We start from the raw sequence: 20,875 nt of genomic DNA on the forward strand, positions 1-20,875 counted from the left end.
TTGTATAATAAAGTGCAAGTTTCAAGTGACTCAAAAATCGCTTTGATTTTTGGCAATATTTTTTCTGGTGGTGTTGGATGTTTTCTTTCATATAAAAAAATTCGAGCATTCGTTATATGGAGAAAATGATCGAGTCCATCACCAAAAGAAATCGTATGGTCTATAAAACTGCATACTCGAAATGTACCTAAAATTCTTTTTAAAACCTGTGAAATTTTGATGAAGATTTTTTTTTTAATTTGCATAAAGTGAACTTGAAATTTGGATTTATATGTCTTTTGCAGAAGAATGACATATATTTTCATGAAAAGCTTTTTAACATCAAATAAGAAACAAATAAGTTGTGAAAAGTTGTCGATAAGTTCCAGTGTTATAGTTATTTTAAACAGTGCGCCTGAGTTTTAGTCGTTTAACCTTTTTCCTATTTTAGTTCTTCCAGTACCGAGGAATGCACCAAATTTCGGCAGAACTATTTCATTTTTATCCGTTTATGACACAGCCTCCAGCTGGGTGTTTATTTGTCATTATCTTTATCACTTACTCGCAAAGGTCAACAAACCTTACGTGGACCAATAGCATAATGGCCTGCCAAGAAACCTGACTTTTGTTCTTATTTTCCTAAGTTCTGGTTTTTGTTCTTATATTCCCATTTCTTATCAAAATCAGGTTAACAAAGCTGAATTTTCGGCTATCGAATTTTGTGGATTTACAACATATTATACGCGAGGTATGCATGCTGTGAGACTCGGTACTCTTCAAGTCTTTTTATGTCAGATATGTGGATATATGAAGTGACCCTATCTTAATACATTCTTCTTGGCGGATCTGCTCTCACGGGTCTAAAATTTAGTCATGTGGGTTCTCATTTCTGTACTCCACTCGCAAACGATATGGCAGGTCTTGATATTAGCCACATGATGCACTTCATCAGTAGCATCAAGCGACTAACACAACACAATTCATTCAGTCATCATCCCACAAACCCACCTATCTTTGTCTCTCTTTCCCGTTCTTTCTCCTCCTTTTCTTTTCTACTATGGAATCGCAAAGGACGAACTGAATTTTTTCGTCCAAGTGGGCCCTCTCGTCAGGCCTAACCTAACCTATCCACAGTTTCAAAATTTGGTTAGATTGATATTTCGGTATCGGAGCAAATGGTTCGCTATATAAGTAGTATAAACGCATTCTGAAGCCAAACTATAGTAATTTAGAATTTGGTGGTGTGTTTGACTTTGAACCTACCGCATGAAACCTGCTTAGAGGTTAAGCATTTTTCATTTTTGGATAAAGCATTTCTAAAGGGAAACACAGCAGTCCGCTAATGCTTAGCCACAATAGTATATTTTCTCTTTTATTGCTAATTCTTTCACTATACATAATAATATTAAAATTATTTTTCTCACTAATTTTAGGAAGCTTCACAACGCTTCTACAAACAACGTGACGAGCAATACGTCGATCAGGTTGTTGATGGCAAAGTTGTTAACTCCGAAATGAGATACGCTGCTGAGACAATGCAAATCGAAAAAGATGGCTCACTGGAACGACCTGGCGATTGGGATAGTTTATCGGATCGTATGCGAAAGTTGCGACGTCCGCATCAGAAGAGTGCATTGCAGCCGCATAAGGGTATAGTTCAAGCTAAAATTAGTTCACTAAACTAAATCTAATAAAGCTGGCAATTATTCATGAAGCTTCAATTTCTGGATCTGTAAAACAATAAAGCGAAAGCAATAAGTTGCTACGAAAGAAATTATACTCTCCTTCTCCATTGGAGAAGACACTTGGCTATTATTACTTCATAACTCAGGTAGTGCAACCCAGATTTACCGGTGACAAAAACGCTCCTAAAATCCATGGCAGCTTCGTTTTGCACTTAAATTCCTTGTTGCGAGATTAAAACTTCGAAGGCAAAACGAAGACCATTTAAAGCAATATGGGATTTTCTTTCCATGTCCTTTATATTTTAAAGTGAGTAACTGATACTTTTTAATCATGGCAAAGTTTCATAAGTAAAGAGAGAATCAATTCTGTTATTCCGGAATTCTTACGGACCACAGACTTTTTTAACGAATAAATATGACGCGTTGACCGAATAAATAATCGGAGAAGTTGCGCGCCGAGAAGAGTACTTTGCTGATAAAGCAGTCTGTAGATAACACTGTGGTACAAAAAAAAAAGTTGCAAAAAAACTTTGGATCGGACATGGTGAGGGTTGTAGCTTATGAAAAACTGAAAAGAATGGTATGTATATGTCCTATGCTACAATGGGGGAAATACTTCAAATGATAAAATACAATGAGCATAAGTGGCAAATTGTGGCAGATTTAAAACTTTTAACAATTTTGTTCGGCATGCAAGATGGATATACCAAAAATCTATACTATTTTTGTGAGTGAGATAGTCGAGCACCGAATAAGTATGAAAAAACAGAGATGCCCTCAATGCATTTCCCTCAATAAGATTGAGGGAAAATTTATTATTATTCTATGGTATCAGATAAACATATTATTAAACTTTACACACTGATAATTTTGTGGAAAAAGTATAGAAAAGTGCATAAAATGCAAAAAAAAAAATACGAGGAATTAAGAATAGAAAAAATATCACATTACTTGTAAAACTAGTAAAGTGACTATAATCTTATAAACGCAATTCCTTGGATAATTTCTAACGAATTCTTTTGAATTAGGGGTCATTAAAAGCAAAATTAAATACACTTTTGATGTAGTAAGAGAAAATAGATGTTTTATATAAAATTAAAGCTACCAACTAGTCTCAAAGTTGAAAAATAAGTAAAAAAATCAAATTTTTTGAAAGTTTTTGGTCTCTATCTCCATGAATTCAAAAGATAATAAAAAAATTCTTTCACGGTTGGAAAGGTTAAACTTTTAGCTGGAAAATGAAAAAAAAAATTTTAATTTCGTCAAAAAATAAGAAAGATACGATGTATTTTGTACATGAATATGCCTAAAAACGGTTTTTTGGCTCTAAAACGAGATTTTGAGGGTGTATTCAAAATTTAATATTATACATACCATTCTTTTCAGTTTTTCATAAGCTACAACCCTCACCATGTCCGATCCAAAGTTTTTTTGCAACTTTTTTTTTGTACCACAGTGTAATTGGCTAACAATTACCTTGAAGGTAATCGGGCAGCCCACCAAACTATTGTTCTTTACAAATAAATATCATCCTTTGATGTCTATCAACTTTTCCAGTGCCCTGTTTTTACTCACGGAAAGGAAAATAAACAAAATAAAATACAGTTAATTGAGGGGTTAGATCTTTAAACCTATATAGAATTATTTCCAACTTATCTATTAATTTGTTGATATTTTTACCGTTTTAGTAAGTGCAAACCAGCAGTCTTTATCTTGTTTTGCTTAGGGTAATGTTAAAAACTCAAGGAGTTTTACTTCCAAAATTCATTTTCATTAAAATAATTTCACAGACAGAAGGTTCCACTTTATTATATACTCACTTCTGGCTCAGTGAATGGGTAAACAAGTAAAATTGCCACAATTGCCACGAAATATGTATTGTTTGGTGTCATTTGCATTCCCGACTTTTTGTACCTTTGCTAAAATCAATTATCTAAGTATTAAATGAGGGTATGCCGTAAAGGGTATGAAACCATCAACTTTCGGAGTGAACTTTTGGTAACTGAATCCATCATACATTAATCCTCCAAGTCAAGTGATTTATCTTCTTCGGAATATTTTTTGTGGGACTACTGAAGTAACTAGACTAAGCTAATAACTAGCTACGATTGAAAACTGAAGTGAAAGTGAAAAAGTGTAGCCTTAAAAAGATTGTGCACCTTTTGAAAGTCCTCCATTTGGTATCGAAATCAAAGACACACCACTTTCGAACATCAATTATAAGTCACTTTTGATAACTTATTCTTCTCCTCTACACATACAACAATTAACAAACTTATCATGCTTCAAACTTACCAAAAGGCAGCACTTCTAACATCAGCAGTGCTCCTTCTTATGCCCCCTGAATACAATTTACACAGCGAGATGAAGTGAATGAAGATCCACACAACCCCCACTAAGTACATTTTCGCACGCCATTCAAAGCTGCCTATCTAATAGTTTTACTGATCTCATTGAAATTCCTCATGGAAATGCCTTATTAAATTCCAAACTAATATAAGTTTACTATATATTATACAATATATTATTTTCCCCTAAACTATATTCAAATTTTTGTTTATTTGAAGAAGCCACGCTACTGGCCGATCGCAAAGATGCACTGACCAAGCGGCCACTGGATTTTGATCGTGAGGAGGAAACACGCAAAGGTGAAACTATTAAGTGGCTGGAATCACATTTCGGTAGTGAATCGACTGCTTCCAATGATTCACGCGAAGATGATGCAGTCGTCGGCGGCGGGGACATAGAACCGACTAAAAAAACATTCTTTAATGTTACCATCAAATCAAATCAAACACAGACTCCGACGCCACTGACCAATGGACATAGAGTGATAGCAAACAATACATATGAGCGGAAGAAGTTGAAGGAGCATGTGGTCGAGGCAAACCCGAGTGGATCAGGGGGCCGTTGCAAGTACTATCAAGGCATTTCAAACTGGACTGAACGCAAAGAGCCGCTTGTTAATCACTTTTCTTCAAAAGCATTCCGTGACGATCTGCAGGAGACCGTCGAGCGCAATCGTCTACGACGCAGTGAGGTTCATAATGGGCGCGATAAACAGCAGGAGAATCATTATTTAGTGGACTCGAGTGATAACTACGTTAGCCGTGAGGATATTTTACATCAGAAACAACGTCAAAGTTTATCTTCACAGTTTCTGGCGAAGACTAGCCGTAATTCCCGCGACAGAATTGATGAATTGGACGCACCGGCGAAGGGTGTTAGCAAGACGAGCAGGGAGAGTGGTGTACGTTATATAAGCGGTTCACGTGGTGATCTCCGATATGGTGGGATGAATGGTGTCGAATTGGATAACAGTAAGCGGTTATTTATGCCTGTAAAACAGCAAAGTCAGGAACGCGACTTGGAACTGCGGCATTCATCAGGAGATTTTGGCCCAAACACAGCAAAGAAATATGAATTGGGCGAGATGCGTAGCCGCAGTTACGAACGCACATTGGAGGATACAACTCGCGCGGACTATGAATTGCATAATACTAATTCACTGAAACCTATCGCTTCTGGACCACGTGCTATATCGCCCGATCGCGAACACTTTCAAACTAGCACACTTGGTCGACCCACAGTGCCACAGCGTCGGCGCGCTATCGAGAAAAAACTGCGGCAGCAGCATAGTGCCTCACCGCCACCGCCACAGAAAGTGCCATTGGAGCGTCAACATGCGCATAGCCAACGAAATCTTCTGGAACCTCCACCAGACTACTCACCACCTCCACGAAGTCGCTCCTCCTCGCCGCAAGTAGAATACGTCAATGGTGTGCGAAACCATCGCAACTATCGCAATAATATCGTTGATAACACAACCGTCAACTATGGACCCCCTAACCAAATAGTCGGTCAGAGTAGCACCCTTACACGAAAGCAAAATCAGCGCACACGATTCGCGCCAACAACACCACATGAACAACCACACTCACAATCTTATATGCGTCCTGTCATGGCGACACAAACTACACAAACAACAGCTTCAACAATTTCCAACTCCACCGTCACCTCACACAAGTCAAGCAAAATGGGTCAAGTGATAGGAAATTCCCTTCGCAAACTTGTCAATAAGATACGTTCTGCAAGTGCGGAACGCAAGATACGTATGAAATCGCGCAGTAAATCACGTGAACAGTCCCCATCACCACAAGCCATTGACAAGGTTGGCCATCAAACCACCTATCAACAATATAATCTCATAGACAGTCACATTGGTGGTCAGGGTGGCAGTAATGAGTCAGAGTTGGAGAGCATGCCGCAGGAAATGACGCAGGCGCATAAAAACTATATACATGCGGCGACACTAGAGCGCAATGGGCAGCCACCAACACAATTCAAACGTGCCAATTCAGCGGATCCTTACGCTAATGAGCGAGAAGCAGGCGAACGTGGTCCGAGTCCTAGACAACGTTATTACTTGGGTGAGGATCCATACTCGAGCACATTGTATGGCAAGGAAAATATGTATGGGCCAGGTTCTGTAGGGAAGCGTAAAACTTTAGCTGCGCGAGATAGTATCGATGCAGGGTACGCGGCAAGGCAGGAGCGGAACACTCGCGAGTCGAGTGCGAACCGACGCGATGATGGGGAGTTTTACAAGCAGAGGTGAGTAAAATCAATAACAGTATTGTGCGTCCATAATTTTATATTGATATCAGCATGCATTTAGTTTCGATATTCTTTCCAAATTCTTTCCATTCCATAATTAAAATCAGCATACACTCAGTTCTCTTGCATATCTTCTGCTCAAATATGAACGAGACGGTATCAATAAAATGGTCCGCGGATGACATATGGCAAAAATAAATTTTTAGTTTATTGGTAGGACTGTTATAAGCTTACATGGCAAATTTCAGCGTGATATGTCACATAGTTTGTTTTCTGTGCTACTGTAAACAAGTCAAGCTCGAGTGTGTTCTTCGAATTTAACGATGGAAATTCAAAGAATTTGTTTGAAATCTTGTTATTCCAACAAAATTTCGGCTTCAGATGCCTTAAAAATGTTGCAGACAACCTATGGGGACTCTGCTCTATTGCGTGCACGTGTTTTCCAGTGGTACAAATCGTTCAAAGAGGGCCGTACATCAACCCAAAAAACCACGCCAAAGTCGCTCAAAAATTAAGGTTATGCTGACTGTTTTTTTTTCGATTACGAAGGTGTGGTACACTCGGAGTTCCTTCCGCAAGGCCGATCGGTTAACGCTGAATATTATTTAGACGTTTTAAAGCGTTTCCGCGAGAACATTCGTCTTAAAAGGAAGGAATTGTGGGACAACAAGTCATGGTTCTTGCATCACGATAATGCACCAGCTCACACATCACGTCTTGTTCGCGATTATTTGAACAAAAATAATATTAATATCGTTCCGCAAGCACCGTATTCGCCTGATATGGCTCCATATGACTTTTTCCTGTTTCCCAAGCTCAAGTTGCCGCTCCGTGGAAAACATTTTGAAACAATTGAAGTCATAAAAGAGAATTCGAAGAACACACTCCAGCTTTACTTGTTTACAGTAGCACAGAAAAGAAACTATGTGACATATCACGCTGAAATTTGCCATGTAAGCTTATAACAGTCCTACCAAAAAACAAAAAATTTATTTTTGCCATATGTCATCCGCGGACCGTTTTATTGATACCGTCTCGTTCATATTTGAGCAGAAGGTATACCATTTATGGAAAGTTATGCGTAACGCAAGAGCTATAATTATTACTAAACTACGAAACAGACCCGTTTTATTAAGTGATTGCGTGACTTGTGGTGGAAGTGTGTGGGGCTTAAGGGGGTGGTAGGGTTTAGCGCTAAAACAAAAACACTTTTTTTTTGAATTTTTTACAGAAATATGGCTTAAGATACTTTAATAAAATCAGTTGCATGTTATTGTACATCTTTTCAATAAGTTTTTAAAAAATATTAATAATAAAATATTGACAAATAAGCCCATGACAGAGTTTTTTTGGAGATATGTTTTTCGAGAGGTGCTCTGCGGTGCCAATCGGCATTCGTCGTAGAATCATCTGAAACCAAAAAAGTCGAATTTTTCAGTTAAAGTATGACGTATTGCTCCCCCCCCCCCCCCCCCCCACATGAATAATTTTTTTTTTTTTTCATTTTTGTAGTTTTGGTGGCAAAAAAACGTAAAACGAGCATTTTTGGCGAAAAATTTCGCCATATTTGTAAGTGAAAAACAACCTTAAAAAAAAAAAATTAAAAAAAAACAGTGTGGGGGGGAGGTATTTTTGATTTAGAAAACGTGTGCCAAATTTGAAAAGAATCGGTTGAATAGTTTCGGAGTTGTGATTGGCACCGACTTTTAAGAAGTCGTTTCGGGAAAAACGCGTTTGAAAAAATGACTCTGAAAAATTATCTATGCTCCGCATTCGAGGTAGAGTGCCTACAAAGGCTATAACTTTGAGAGTTCTGCTCCGATCCACTTAAAATTTTGCCACAACATTCTTGAAATGATTTACTATAAGATGAGTGAAGAAAAAAATTTCGATTTTGTGACCCTACCCCCCCCTTAACGAATTAGTGTTTCATAGCCAGGCCTTCAACGCATCTCTCCGTTCAAATTGTCCTCTCTGGATAATAATTTTTTCTCACTTTTCGTTTTTTTTTGTTTTTGCTGATGCAACGACAGTCTATTATTTAACTTTATTTTTATTTTCCCATATTAATTTTATTTTATTTTCCTTTATTTTGTTTAATTTTATTTAATTTTCCTCCTAGTACTATATTTTAAATAGAACGTCAGTGTTCTGATACACATTTTGCATTTAAAACTTTGATTCCCGTCTTCGTTGCATTTTTATTAATTTTCACGCCAGCACGGTCCCATTTTCTGTCGAATGATAATATTAAGTTGAGGTATACAACCCTTTGTTTCACTTACCTGTAACACAATCTCTAATTCTGCTCTTCCAGAAATGTTTCGACCAGCACATTGGGACGTTATCCACGTGCAAGTCAAAACTTTGCTGCATCAACACCCAATTTAAATCAGGATTATCGCACTACCCAAACTCTGCCACGCAAACTGCAGGATCATCAACAACAACCGCATCAACCACAGCATCCACAGCCAACGCATACCACAACCACGCAATCGTCCACCTATCAGAGACCTGGACAGCGTCCAGTACCCAGCGGCTATAGTACTTTGGGGCATCCTGAGCAACGCACACAATACCATCATCACCAGCAGCAACAACAACTACAAAGTATGCAGCAACAAACAACAACCACAACCGCAGTTGGCCCAGCAAAACCAGCACGCACCTACGCCAAAGCGCTCAATCGGAGCAAAAGCTTCAATGTGCATGCTATGAATGGCAGTCACGATCCGAGTCCCATTTACATTGAAAAGCTCACAAAGAATAATTACACCAACAACCATAACAGTCACAATACAAGCAATCTGTATGCCAGCCAAGCCTACAAGTCGAATCCACATCTCTACAGCGGTCCATCAAAAGAAAATTCACTGCAGAGTGGACTGAAAAGCCCTTCCATTGTGAATTTGATTAGTCGCAGTCAAAAGGATTTAACAAAAATCGATAGTTTGGATAACGAGCAAAGCGACACGCTTGATAAGAAGCAAACGTTTATGCGTGGTTTGCATCAGCAAGCACCAGAGCTGTACAAGTCGTTGCACGGCGATGAGAGTTACCATCAGATCACATCACCAAATAAATACCATCAACTGCGCCACTCCACATCGCTGGAGACACGTTCCCCCATTGAGATTAACAAGGACACGGCGAGCATAGTGCGTAGAGATAGCTCAAGTAATGATGGATATGTGGTGAATGCGTATAGCAATAAGACAACGATGGAGAGTGCGACAGCCAATAGGCGCATTCTCTATAAAGACGACCAAAGACGTCGTACACCAGGTGGTGCCACAATAATTTCCGTGCGTAACGCTGAAGTTGAGAAATGAGTGAATGTGAAAGTCAAAATGCAAAGTCAGCTCGACAATTTGTATACAAATATATGTAGGAAAACGTACTCGTACTGAGAAAATCAAAATCCAGCACACTTGTTAGAAAATCGCATATCAAAAAGGCTTAACTTTCATTTGACAGGTCGCAAATAAAAATTGGAAGCCTAAGAGGGATTATCTGCACTATAAAAGAAGAACTATGCACCAACTCTTACACCCAGCAATAGCAATCAAGAGCACTAATCGAATATAGTTAAGAGCACTGTAAAGCCAACCAACAGCACTGTATTGTATATTGTTTGTAATATGTAGTTCGCCGCATTTGTGGCGCTCCATTCGAAGTGTATTTCAGAGTTTGGTAATAGCTTTAGTAATAAGTAAACAGTAACAGTAAACAGTAAAGTAAAACTTAGGAGAACACTACAAAATGGATAAAATATAAATATTTCATAATTTCACCAGAGAAAAAATGGCATGAATGAAAAAAAATTGTTAAAAAGTAAAAATAGTAATACTTGAAAAAAAAAAAAACAAAAAAACTAACGTATATACATATGTATGTATGTGCATAAAGGAACGTTTTTTCTTATGTATGCTTCAAAATAAATATATCGACGTTTTATGTATATTTCTATTTAATTAGCGCAAAGTGCATTTTTGCAGTTAAGCTTAATTTTAAGTGGTTCAATTTTAAATATACATATCTTCTTATGTTTAAATGCATACTACAAATACGAAATAATTAACAACATTTAATATGAATTCAAATAATCCATGGTTTAATTATGTTTTACAACACATTTTATTTGTATAAGATAAATTTCTAATATTTATTAAAAAATTTCCATTATAAAACTTAAATTTAAAAATTTAGTAAAATTAACATACACATTATCGGAGGTATTAAAAATTTTCAATTCTAATGAATCGAGCTATGAATTGTATTTACATTAAAACCTTATTTCAGTTTAAATAAATTAACATTAGAGAAAATGTGAATTATTTAGTTTTATAGAAATCTTGGATATACAAATAAAGTGCCAAATCTAACAAAAATACTAATTTTATTTTGTAAACTGGTTAAATATGCATTTGATGAGTAAGTTGTTGCTGTTGTAATAGTATAAATCAGATATAAACCAGATATAAATCCTGGTCGTTTCGATAATATTCTCATGTATATATATATATATACTACAAAAGCATACTATATATATATATGGCGCGTAAAAATTTAAATTTAAAAGTTTAAAAATCTATATATATAAAAATGAAATGATGTTTGTTTGTCCGCATAATTTTGTCACTATAATGGTCAATGGAAATTTGCGTGTATCAGACCCTGCATATTATTTACCATATCAACTTTTTATGGAACATATGGACCAAATGAACACAAAAAAATAATTTAGTTTTGTTTTGATTTTTTGCAACATTTTGGTTTTCAGTTAATACAATAAAAACAATACTGTTTTTTCGTGAACACAAAATTCTAAATTTATTACGTTGTTTGTTTAGAATTTTTTTTGAAAAAAAGTAAATTTTTTGGTTTTGAGGAAATTTGTTTATTGTTGCTATTTGTGAAAGCGTAGATATTTGTAAGTATTTGACTATAATCCTAAAAGTTAATGGAATACCACTATGACACATAGAAAACATTTTTTCAAAGGGGTGTTTTTCGAAAATTATAAAAAAAATTGTTTTAAAAAATTTTGAAGAAATAAAGTAAAATAAAAAAATTTCGAAAGCATGAAATTTTTTCAAAACCAAATTTTCCTCAAAAAGATAAAAGAAATTTCTTCGAAGAGGTGTTTTTCTAAAATTACAAAAAAAAAAATTTCAAAAATTTTAAACAAATAAAATAAAATAAAACTTTTTCAAGGGTATGAAATTTTGTCAAAACAAAATTTTCTGAAAACCAAACAAAATTTAAAAAAAAAATGGTGTTTTCAAAGCATTTCATATTCCACTATTAATAGAGAATACATTTTTTCGAGGGGGTGTTTTTCAAAGCGGACAAAAATCTTTTTTAACAAATCAATTTAAACTTTTACAAAAGTATGAAATTTTTTCAAGAACAAAATTTTCTCAAAAACGTTAAATTAAAAAAAAAATTGTTTTTTCAAAATATTTAATTTTCAGCAATTAACTGAGAAGAAATTTGTTAGAGCGAAGTGTTTTACAAAACTTCAAAAAACACTTTTTAACCAAAAAAAATAAACCTTTTTTCAATTTCTGCACTTTTGCACAGTCTAAAGAGGCATTGATACAGAGTGTATTTCCAAACATAGTTCAACATTACAAAAACCATGATTGACTCAGCGAAAGAGCAATTTTAGCTGGGAAAAATAAGGACGTCAATGATATAAATTCAACTATTTTAGATCAAATACCTGGTGACATAGTTGCGTATAAGTCAATTGACACTATTACTGATCAAGATGAGGTCGTAAATTATCCAACTGAATTCTTAAACTCACTCGATTTGCCAGGCTTACCACCTCATAATTTACGATTAAAAATTGGAGCACCGATTATTATGCTGCGCAATAGTAATGTGCCCCGACTTTGCAACGGTACCAGACTCGCTGTGAAGAAGCTAATGGGTAACGTTATCGAAGCAACAATTTGAAAGGGAAGTACAAAGGAGAAGACATTTTGATACCCTGAATTCCACTGATTCCGGCGGATTTACCATTCGATTTCAAACGTTTGCAGTTCCCTATTCGCCTTGCCTTCGCTATGAGAATTAATAAGGCGCAAGGACAGTCTCTACAAATGTGCGGTATCAATTTAGAACACCCAATTTTTTCTCATTTTTTGTATGTAGCTTGCTCACGAGTTGGCAAACCATCGTCATTATTCACACGAAAGATGAAAAAACCAAAAACGTTGTCTACCAAAAAGTGTTACAATAAAGTTCGAATGAAATTGTATCAAAGAATTTGCTTTGTTTCGTATTAATTTTATTCTCTTTCAGCAAATCATTGAATTTATCGTCTAGCGAAGCGGGCGAGGGTACGCTAGTAATCTCATAAAATCTTAGTACGACTACTACATATGTACGTATATATGTAAATAGGCAAACATGTTTTCTTTATATCCCTTTTACGGCTGAACCATATTTCTAAGATATACAATAAAGAGATGCCTAACATTCGAAAAGTATTTTCGATCGGAGGAAAATTCACCAAATTAGTTTAATTTAAAGCAAAAAATCCATTTAAAAATGGCACCAATCCAAATGGCAAATCATGTACATGTACATACCTCCTAAATGTATGCTTAAATTTTGATACGGATTTAAACAAACGTGCTTAACAGCGATTTAAAATAAGATTTGGTTTAAAATTAGTAAAGGGATAGAATATACAGAACGTGAATATACAGAAGAAGATAAAGAGTCTTTATCTAAACTTTTAAGATTTACTTCCGCAAACTATTACTTTATTTTTCCCATGCAGTTTTTTTTTTTGCTTTTCCTGCCAATGACGCAGTGGCAAGAAAGTGTGTGTGTGTGGCAGTGTGTGTGCATATAAATTCTTGTGTTTAGTAGTTTCTATTGCCCACTCCTCCTCTTCACAAACAAGTAATTTTCCTTTTCCTTATGTTCGTTTATTTATGGACACTGACGACACAGCGAATTCGGAAGGCGCAACCATGTATCCTTTCATCCTTGCGCCTTGCTTGTATTCTAGCATTCTTGCGCAAGCCGAATAGAACAAAGAAGGTGTCGCCTTCTGAAAACCGTTACTCTATTTTTCGTGATTTTGACCACCGTTGAAAATACAAATAAATAAAACAAACAAAAGGAAGAGTAATTACTTGCCTCTAAATATTCAATAAATGGTTTCTTAGTATTGTGATTTGAAGATTTAAATTAAACAAACTAATGAAAATGAAGTGCCGCGTGCTAAAGTGTGAAAGCACAAATGTATACAAGGCCTCCAAACGCGCTTTTTTGCGTTTTTATGCGAATTACGCTGTGTCAAGAAATTGTGTGTATGTTTATGTATAATCTCTTGTGTTTGGTAGTTCCTATTGCTTTCGTAGTATGTTTATTTGTATCGGTAAATTTAAGAGGAGTAGATGTTTAGCCTTCTGCATCCGAGTTGTCATTTAGAAAGGAGTGGTTGTATTATACGCATCACTTCCCCCATTAAGCCCCCTACTGACACCCACACAAAACATTGACTTATGGGCTATTACTAAACAAATACCCACCGTCCTTGAAGTACGAATTCGCGAATGGAAGTGGATCGGCCATACACTGAAGTCGCAGACGCGGAAGACCAGGAGGCGACAAGTGGATGCAGAAGCACAGAAAGTATGCTATTCGTGGAGACAAATATAATTTCTCACTTTAAATAAATGAAATTATAATATGTTTATTGAGGCCCTTTGTTCCACATCGAAACCACAGGAAAAAAAATGTATATATACACTGCTTTTGCAATTGTTGTTAAAGTATACGAGTCATTTCCTAGTAAAAATATTCTTACGTTCTTCTTAAATAAAATGTGTCAATTGCAAAATAAAACTCATAAACTAACTAACTTAATTTAAAAATCACACTTAAACAAACCCTTCACTGAATATTTACAAACATGTAATTTCTCTCCCCTTTGTTTGTTTTATCTTATTTCTAATGATGACGTCACCTGTTGTCGAAATCGTTAAAAATGCAGTAGCCGTTTTCGGACGAAGCCACCTTTAGTATTCTGTCCACTGTGCTTTTATACGTTCAACTTAAGACCGAATACCTTGGTGCATGCTTCTCTGCTTATATACAATTTCTTAATACAACTAGATCTGGCAACTTCTATCTTGTCGCCTGGCATTCATATTTTGTTTAGTACCTCACTCGTTGCCAGACGTTTCGCAAATGTTTATGATTCGTCACAATATTATGAAGAAATATAAATTATAGACGGTGTTTCTTAATTCAAATTGAAAAATTCAGATTAAATATAGTAAAACTTTGTACAGTTACATCAGCTTTCATGCGCGTTTATAGGCTTGTCACAATGGGTCCGTTGCGGCGCTTTTGACGGTTGTGACGTGTAAAACGTATTATGGTACCACTATGAAAGTATTGCCGCATATAACCAAACAAAAACAGTTGTTCTTGTCGTGAATGGAATTGTTATATTTCGTTGTGTATAAAAAGGGTTTTGTTGGTTGTAAAATATCAATATAATAATATAATACTATATATTATAAAATGAAAGCTTATTAAAGCAAAAGAGGTTTTTAATAGAATTTATGGTAGCTGTAGGCGATGGGTGCTGCCATAACTTCGAGATCGGAACGCACATTTATTATTTAGAACAACTTGGCCCAGCCTTGCCTTTTCTCTACTCTTCCAAGCTTTTATCAATTTCTTAGCCGCAACCGATCGATTGAGGCGGGCCTATTATGGTGCTCACACTCACCAAAGTATCGAAGTCCATTTCCGTTGCCCGTAGAATACACAAAATTGAGCAAAACTTATCTCGTCGAAAACAACTGCGTTCTTTTAGGTACACAATATATCGGGTTGTGTGTGTTTGTGTATCGACACAATGTTGCCATTGATATTTTTGCGTACACACTTTTACACACATCCGTGTTATCAGTTACACTTTTTTATTGTAAGAGATGCCAAAGTTAAAAACCACCAAATGTAAATAGTTCATTTATCCATTGTTTTAAATGTTTAAAAATTAAAATTTTCTAAGTTAATTTTGTAAATGATTTCGAATTGTACTGTTTGGTCACACTGTGTGGTGAGAGAGCAATCAGCTGTCACGACTCTACGGAAACATTCCAAAATCCCACGTCAAACATCTACGATACTATGTACGGCACGGTGGTGAGAATTCATTTACATGTGGCTCTCATTAATTTCATCTTGTCAGTTGATACGGGCGTACGTTTACGTTGGTGGGTGTAAGCACCATTAGAGGGCTAAATGCATAAGTTAATTTGCCTTATGGCCGTAATTTATCTATATTTAACATTATTCAACATTGTTTTTAAGTTATTTTAACTGAAATTAAAATTTTTTCCAGTTTTTGTAAATGATTTTGAAATGTACTGTTTGGCAACACTGTGTGGTGAGAGAACAATAAAATCTACGATACTACGATACAGAAGGAAGGAAGGAAGGAATTTTCATTTACATGAGGTTCTCATTAGTTTGATCGTAACAGCTGACAGGGTTGCGTTTACGGCGTTCACTGTTTTCAGCATAAGTCATCACTGGCTGATTTATTATGTTATACAAATTCACTCAAATAGCACTACTGTGAATATTTAAGTTAGAAGAAGAAGAAAACCAGCATTTCGTCAATTGATTGGACGCGTAATTTCAGAAACAAATGAAATATATTTCATTCCGAGGCGAACGCTTGAAGACGACGGTTGATTGAGCGGGAAACCAAATTATAGTGAAAAAAAAGAGTGTTTAATAAAAAGTGAAATAAAACAATTAATAGACAGGAAAGAGAAAAACAAAAATTTAAGAGGAAAAAAAAAAAAAACCAGTTTCTTGAAATTCTATTACTTTCAACAAACAGAAATCAAAATTAACTAAACCAAATAGCGAACAACAAACGCAAAATGGACGTGGAGGCTGAGGAGCCAGAGGTCTCCTGGGCACAACTATCTCCAAGCGCACAAAAAAGAACCAAGATTGACCATTCAGAAAGCAACATTATAATCAAACCCCTAACGACGACCAAAGATAACTCCAAAAATGAAGAGCCTAGATACGATAATGACCACCAGGGACCTTTTATAGTCTTCATCGACTCAAAGACCGACGGACTAGGAAGAAAACCTATTAACGTCATAGCCGTGTCCAACCTTCTAAAAAAACTAAAGATCGTAGAACTAAAAGAAGTGAGCAAAGTGGGATACGGAAGAGTGAAAGTAACGTGCAAGCGAGCGGAAATAGCCAACGCGATTTGCAGCAACAAGAACCTGATAGAAAGAGGATACGTACCCAGAATCCTTCAGCATTGCATATCTAAGATAGGCATCATATTTGATATACCGACAGAAATATCTATGGAAGAACTCAAAGCAGACATCAAGTCCGCTATACCGATACAAAAACTAGTAAGAGTGGAACGAAGGGACAGAGACGATAAAGAAAAACGTTTACCGACCAGAAGAGTAAAAATTTTCTTCAAAGGACAGAATATACCAGACGAAGTGACATACGCCTACGCCAAAATAAAAGTCCAGACATATATAACACTGTCGCAATGCTACAGATGCTTCAGGTTCAACCATTTTGCACAACACTGCAAAGAAAAATCGGAAAGATGCAGGAAATGCTTCCAAACCCACGAGATAGAGGGACAATGCCAAAAACTCTCCTGCGTCAACTGCAAATTCGAACATGCTCCAACGGCCAAAGACTGTCCAGCAAGAGTAAAGGCCTTTATCATTAAAAGAACGATGACAATTGACAACATATCCCACAAGGAAGCGCACAAAAAAGTAACCGATATTCTTGGTAATAGATTCGAGTTACTGGACAACTACGACCAACAATTCCCTGCCCTCCGGAAAGAAACAACAAATCCGACACTTAATAAAGAAAACAGCTCCACCTCCTACATCCACAAACTATTGCCTTACGCCAAAGTTACAAAAACCAATAACAAAAATAGACAAAGAGAAGAAGAAAATGCCCTAAAAACAATGCAACAATGGAGAGAAGCCACAAAACCCGTAAAAACCAACATGGTATCAATAGAATCCAAACAAATCAAAGAAACCCAAGAAACCTTTAATGAACTGAACCTAGCCATAACAAAGCACATATCATCCAACGTCAACGAAAGACTGAACTATAATACAATAGAATTACTTAACAATATTCGCACAGCTTTCAACAAAATAAGCATCCTTCTAGACAGCAAGCTTATATTCAACAGTAAAAATAGCAATGATGAAGATTCTTCAAAGTAACATACAAAGTTTGAAAAAACCAGGAAACAAAGAACTACTTGAGATCTATCTACACAACCATGAAATAGACATAGCCATATTATCTGAAACATGGCTAACAAACAACATAGACACAAGCCTAAACCACTACAACTACGCATACGCCAACAGACAAGACGGATACGGAGGTGTAGGAATATACCTAAAAAAACACATCAAATTCTCGATTTTCAAAATAGCCAGCGAAATAGAAAACATTGGGATCGCAACGATAAACCTCAAGAAGAACATCAATATTATAAGCGTTTACTGCCCACCGAACCTATCTACGCAAACCTTTAAAACTGCCATTGAGAAAATATTAACATACAGTAGGCAAGCGGAAAATATGACACTTATAGGAGGCGATCTCAACGCCAAAGCACCAACATGGAACACAACCCCCTCAAACGCAAGAGGAATTGTACTCGAGAATGCTATTACTGATAATGATTTTTTCTGTCTCAACGATGGATCGACTACATTCTCAACCAACAACTCATCATCGGCTATAGACGTAACGTTCATAAACCAAAATATCAACTATACATGGAACACGATAAGCAAACTAACAAACAGCAACCATAACCCAATAATCATAACACTAAAGGATAAATTCATACCCCATCAAACAACAGCTAAAATTTTAATGAACAACGTACTCAAAGAGATGAATAATCTGAAAATAGGAAACACCCTAGAAGAATTCACCAGCGCCATAAGAAAAACCATAGAGAAAAATACAATCAATAACAATAACAATAAATATGTACCAAAACATTGGTGGACCAACGAATCCCAAAGATTATTCAGACTAAGAAATGCCGCACGGAAAAAATATAATCAGTACAAAACTAATGAAAACTGTAACCTCCTAACAAACGCTGAAAATAATCTCAGAGAACATATAAAAGAACAAAAAAATAAAGCCTTCAAAGAAGTTATAGACGAAATTTCCGAACCAACAAATATTAAAGATATGTGGGCGAAAATAAAAAACCTTAAAAAATACCAATGCGAAAAACAAATAAACAACTCCTGGAATAACCAAGAAAAAAGAAAATATCTAGAATTCATAGCTAGAAACACACACCAAGACTCCACACCGACGAACACAAATATCAATAACGCAGACCACACTCTATTAGAAATGAATATAACCAACTTCCAAAAGTTCCTACACACTAGAAACAAAAACTCAGCAAAAGGGCCAGACCAAATTTCATACCGTATGCTGCTACAACTGCACGACGAAGAACAAATAAAACTATTCAATTTAATAGAAAACGTTTGGAAAGAAGGCGCAATACCAGAAGATTGGCGGAACATTAGAATAATACCAATCCCCAAAAAAACAGGCGACTTAACAAACATACTCAACTACAGACCGATATGCTTACTGCCAGTATTGGCAAAACTTCTAGAAGGTATTCTAAAACTACACATAGATAACAAAATTAAAGACTACAACTTACTCCCGAGTCGATCCTACGGATTTCGTAAACACCACTCGACAGCTCAATGTATCAACGACTTGATAAACACGATATCCCTACACAAAAGCGAAAAACAACAAGTAATGGCAGCGTGTATAGATGTGGAAAAAGCATACGACTCCGTTGACATAAACATTCTAAATGACATACTAAAGCAAACGCAGATAAATGAGAGAGTAACCAGATGGATAACGTCCTTCTTAAAACGCCGACATCTCATACTAGGCCATGAGAAAGTAAGCACGAGCAATGGACTAGCTCAAGGCAGTGGACTCAGCCCGACACTCTTCAATCTATACACCACACAGACCCACGCAATAATCAACGAAAACTGCAAACTGTTCCAATTCGCCGACGATTTCTTCATTGTTTGTTACAGTCGTAAAAAAGAACAAACTCAGACCATCCTCAATGACAAGATAAAGGAATTCACGGACATCTGTAATAAAATAAACCTAAAAGTTAACTGCACCAAAACGAAAGTCATATACTTCAACCAAAAAAGCTCGGAAATAAATATCCATTTAAATAACAATAGACTGGAACAAGTTCACCAAATTAAATACCTGGGCAGATACATAAGCGTAAACAACTCATGCACACAACATATTAAACAAATAGTGGATAAAACCAACCAAACGTGCCGCTTCCTAAATATACTAGGCGGTTGCACCTTCGGAATAAATCCACAAAGAGCCCTGCAACTGTACAAAACCTTCGCCCGAGCAAAAATGGACTACGCTGCTTCAACCTTCGCCAACATTTCCAAAGCCGCTTTACAAAAACTCACGAAATGCTGCAATACAAACATGAGACGAAGTTTAGGACTAATTAGATCGACGCCAACGCACACAATTTACCATATGGCGGCAGAGATGCCACCCAAATACAGATTGGAGATGGCAACAGCAAAAGAAATAACCAAATGTATTGCATACAACCTACCGGCAAAAAGAATGATACTATCTAACAACCTTGATAAAAAATCCAGCTACTATTCAACATGCCAAAAATATAACCTAATCTTTCATAACATAGCACCTATTAACAACAAACCGGCACATACTCAAAAACTACATCTGAACGACAGTTTCCTCAAAGAAACAGGTAAAAACAAAAAAGAAACAAACCAGGACATTATAAAGCAGATATATCAGGAAAAAAAGCAACAACTCGAAGACAACCAATTCGAAATAATATTCACAGATGGATCAATAAGAAACAACCAAACAGGAATAGCATTCATACATGAAAAATCGAACACAGTGGAAACATATTACTGCAATAAAACAGTAGCTTCTATGACAGCCGAACTGATTGCAATAGAAAAAGCAATAGAATTCGCCATACAGCAAAAATTCCCGAAAGTATCCATCCTTTCAGACAGCCTCAGTAGTATCAGCACACTAAAAAACCAGGAAAGCGATAACTACATCGCTCAAAACATTATAGAAGCCATACATGCTTCAGATATCGAAAAGTTGGAAATACATCACATCCCCGCCCACAGCAACATTAAACCGAACGACAAAGTAGACTCTGCAGCAAAGAACGCACCACTAACCGGTAGCCTAATCAGAATACCCTGGACAATCAAAGATGCTATAAAAGAGATACATAAAAAAATAAAAGAAGAATGGGAACAAGATTACAAACAAAAAATCTTAAATAAAGGCAAAGCTTATGGCCAATTATTTCCAGGACTACTAAAAAAACCCTGGTTTCATAAAAAAGACCATAAAATGCAACCAACAGAACTAAAGCAGTTCAATAGAAT

The 20,875-nt window shown here is 36.1% G+C and overlaps 1 protein-coding gene across 5 annotated transcripts in view; it reads left to right on the forward strand.

The window, feature by feature from the left end:
* LOC129239427 (uncharacterized) overlaps positions 1-10,404 on the forward strand; it is a 161,288-nt gene extending 150,884 nt beyond the window's left edge. For 4 of the 5 annotated variants that reach the window (XM_054874901.1, XM_054874897.1, XM_054874900.1 and 1 more), the window contains 3 exons: positions 1,413-1,629; positions 4,232-6,278; positions 8,599-10,404. In XM_054874901.1, coding sequence (XP_054730876.1) covers positions 1,413-1,629; positions 4,232-6,278; positions 8,599-9,616 — 3,282 coding nt within the window. In that variant the 3' untranslated portion in view covers positions 9,617-10,404. The remainder of the gene's footprint in view (positions 1-1,412; positions 1,630-4,231; positions 6,279-8,598) is intronic. The other variant, XM_054874899.1, reaches the window with a different exon arrangement.
* Positions 10,405-20,875: the final 10,471 nt, after the last annotated feature.

The sequence above is a fragment of the Anastrepha obliqua genome, chromosome 2 (genome assembly GCF_027943255.1).
Source record: "Anastrepha obliqua isolate idAnaObli1 chromosome 2, idAnaObli1_1.0, whole genome shotgun sequence".
NCBI lineage: Eukaryota > Metazoa > Arthropoda > Insecta > Diptera > Tephritidae > Anastrepha > Anastrepha obliqua.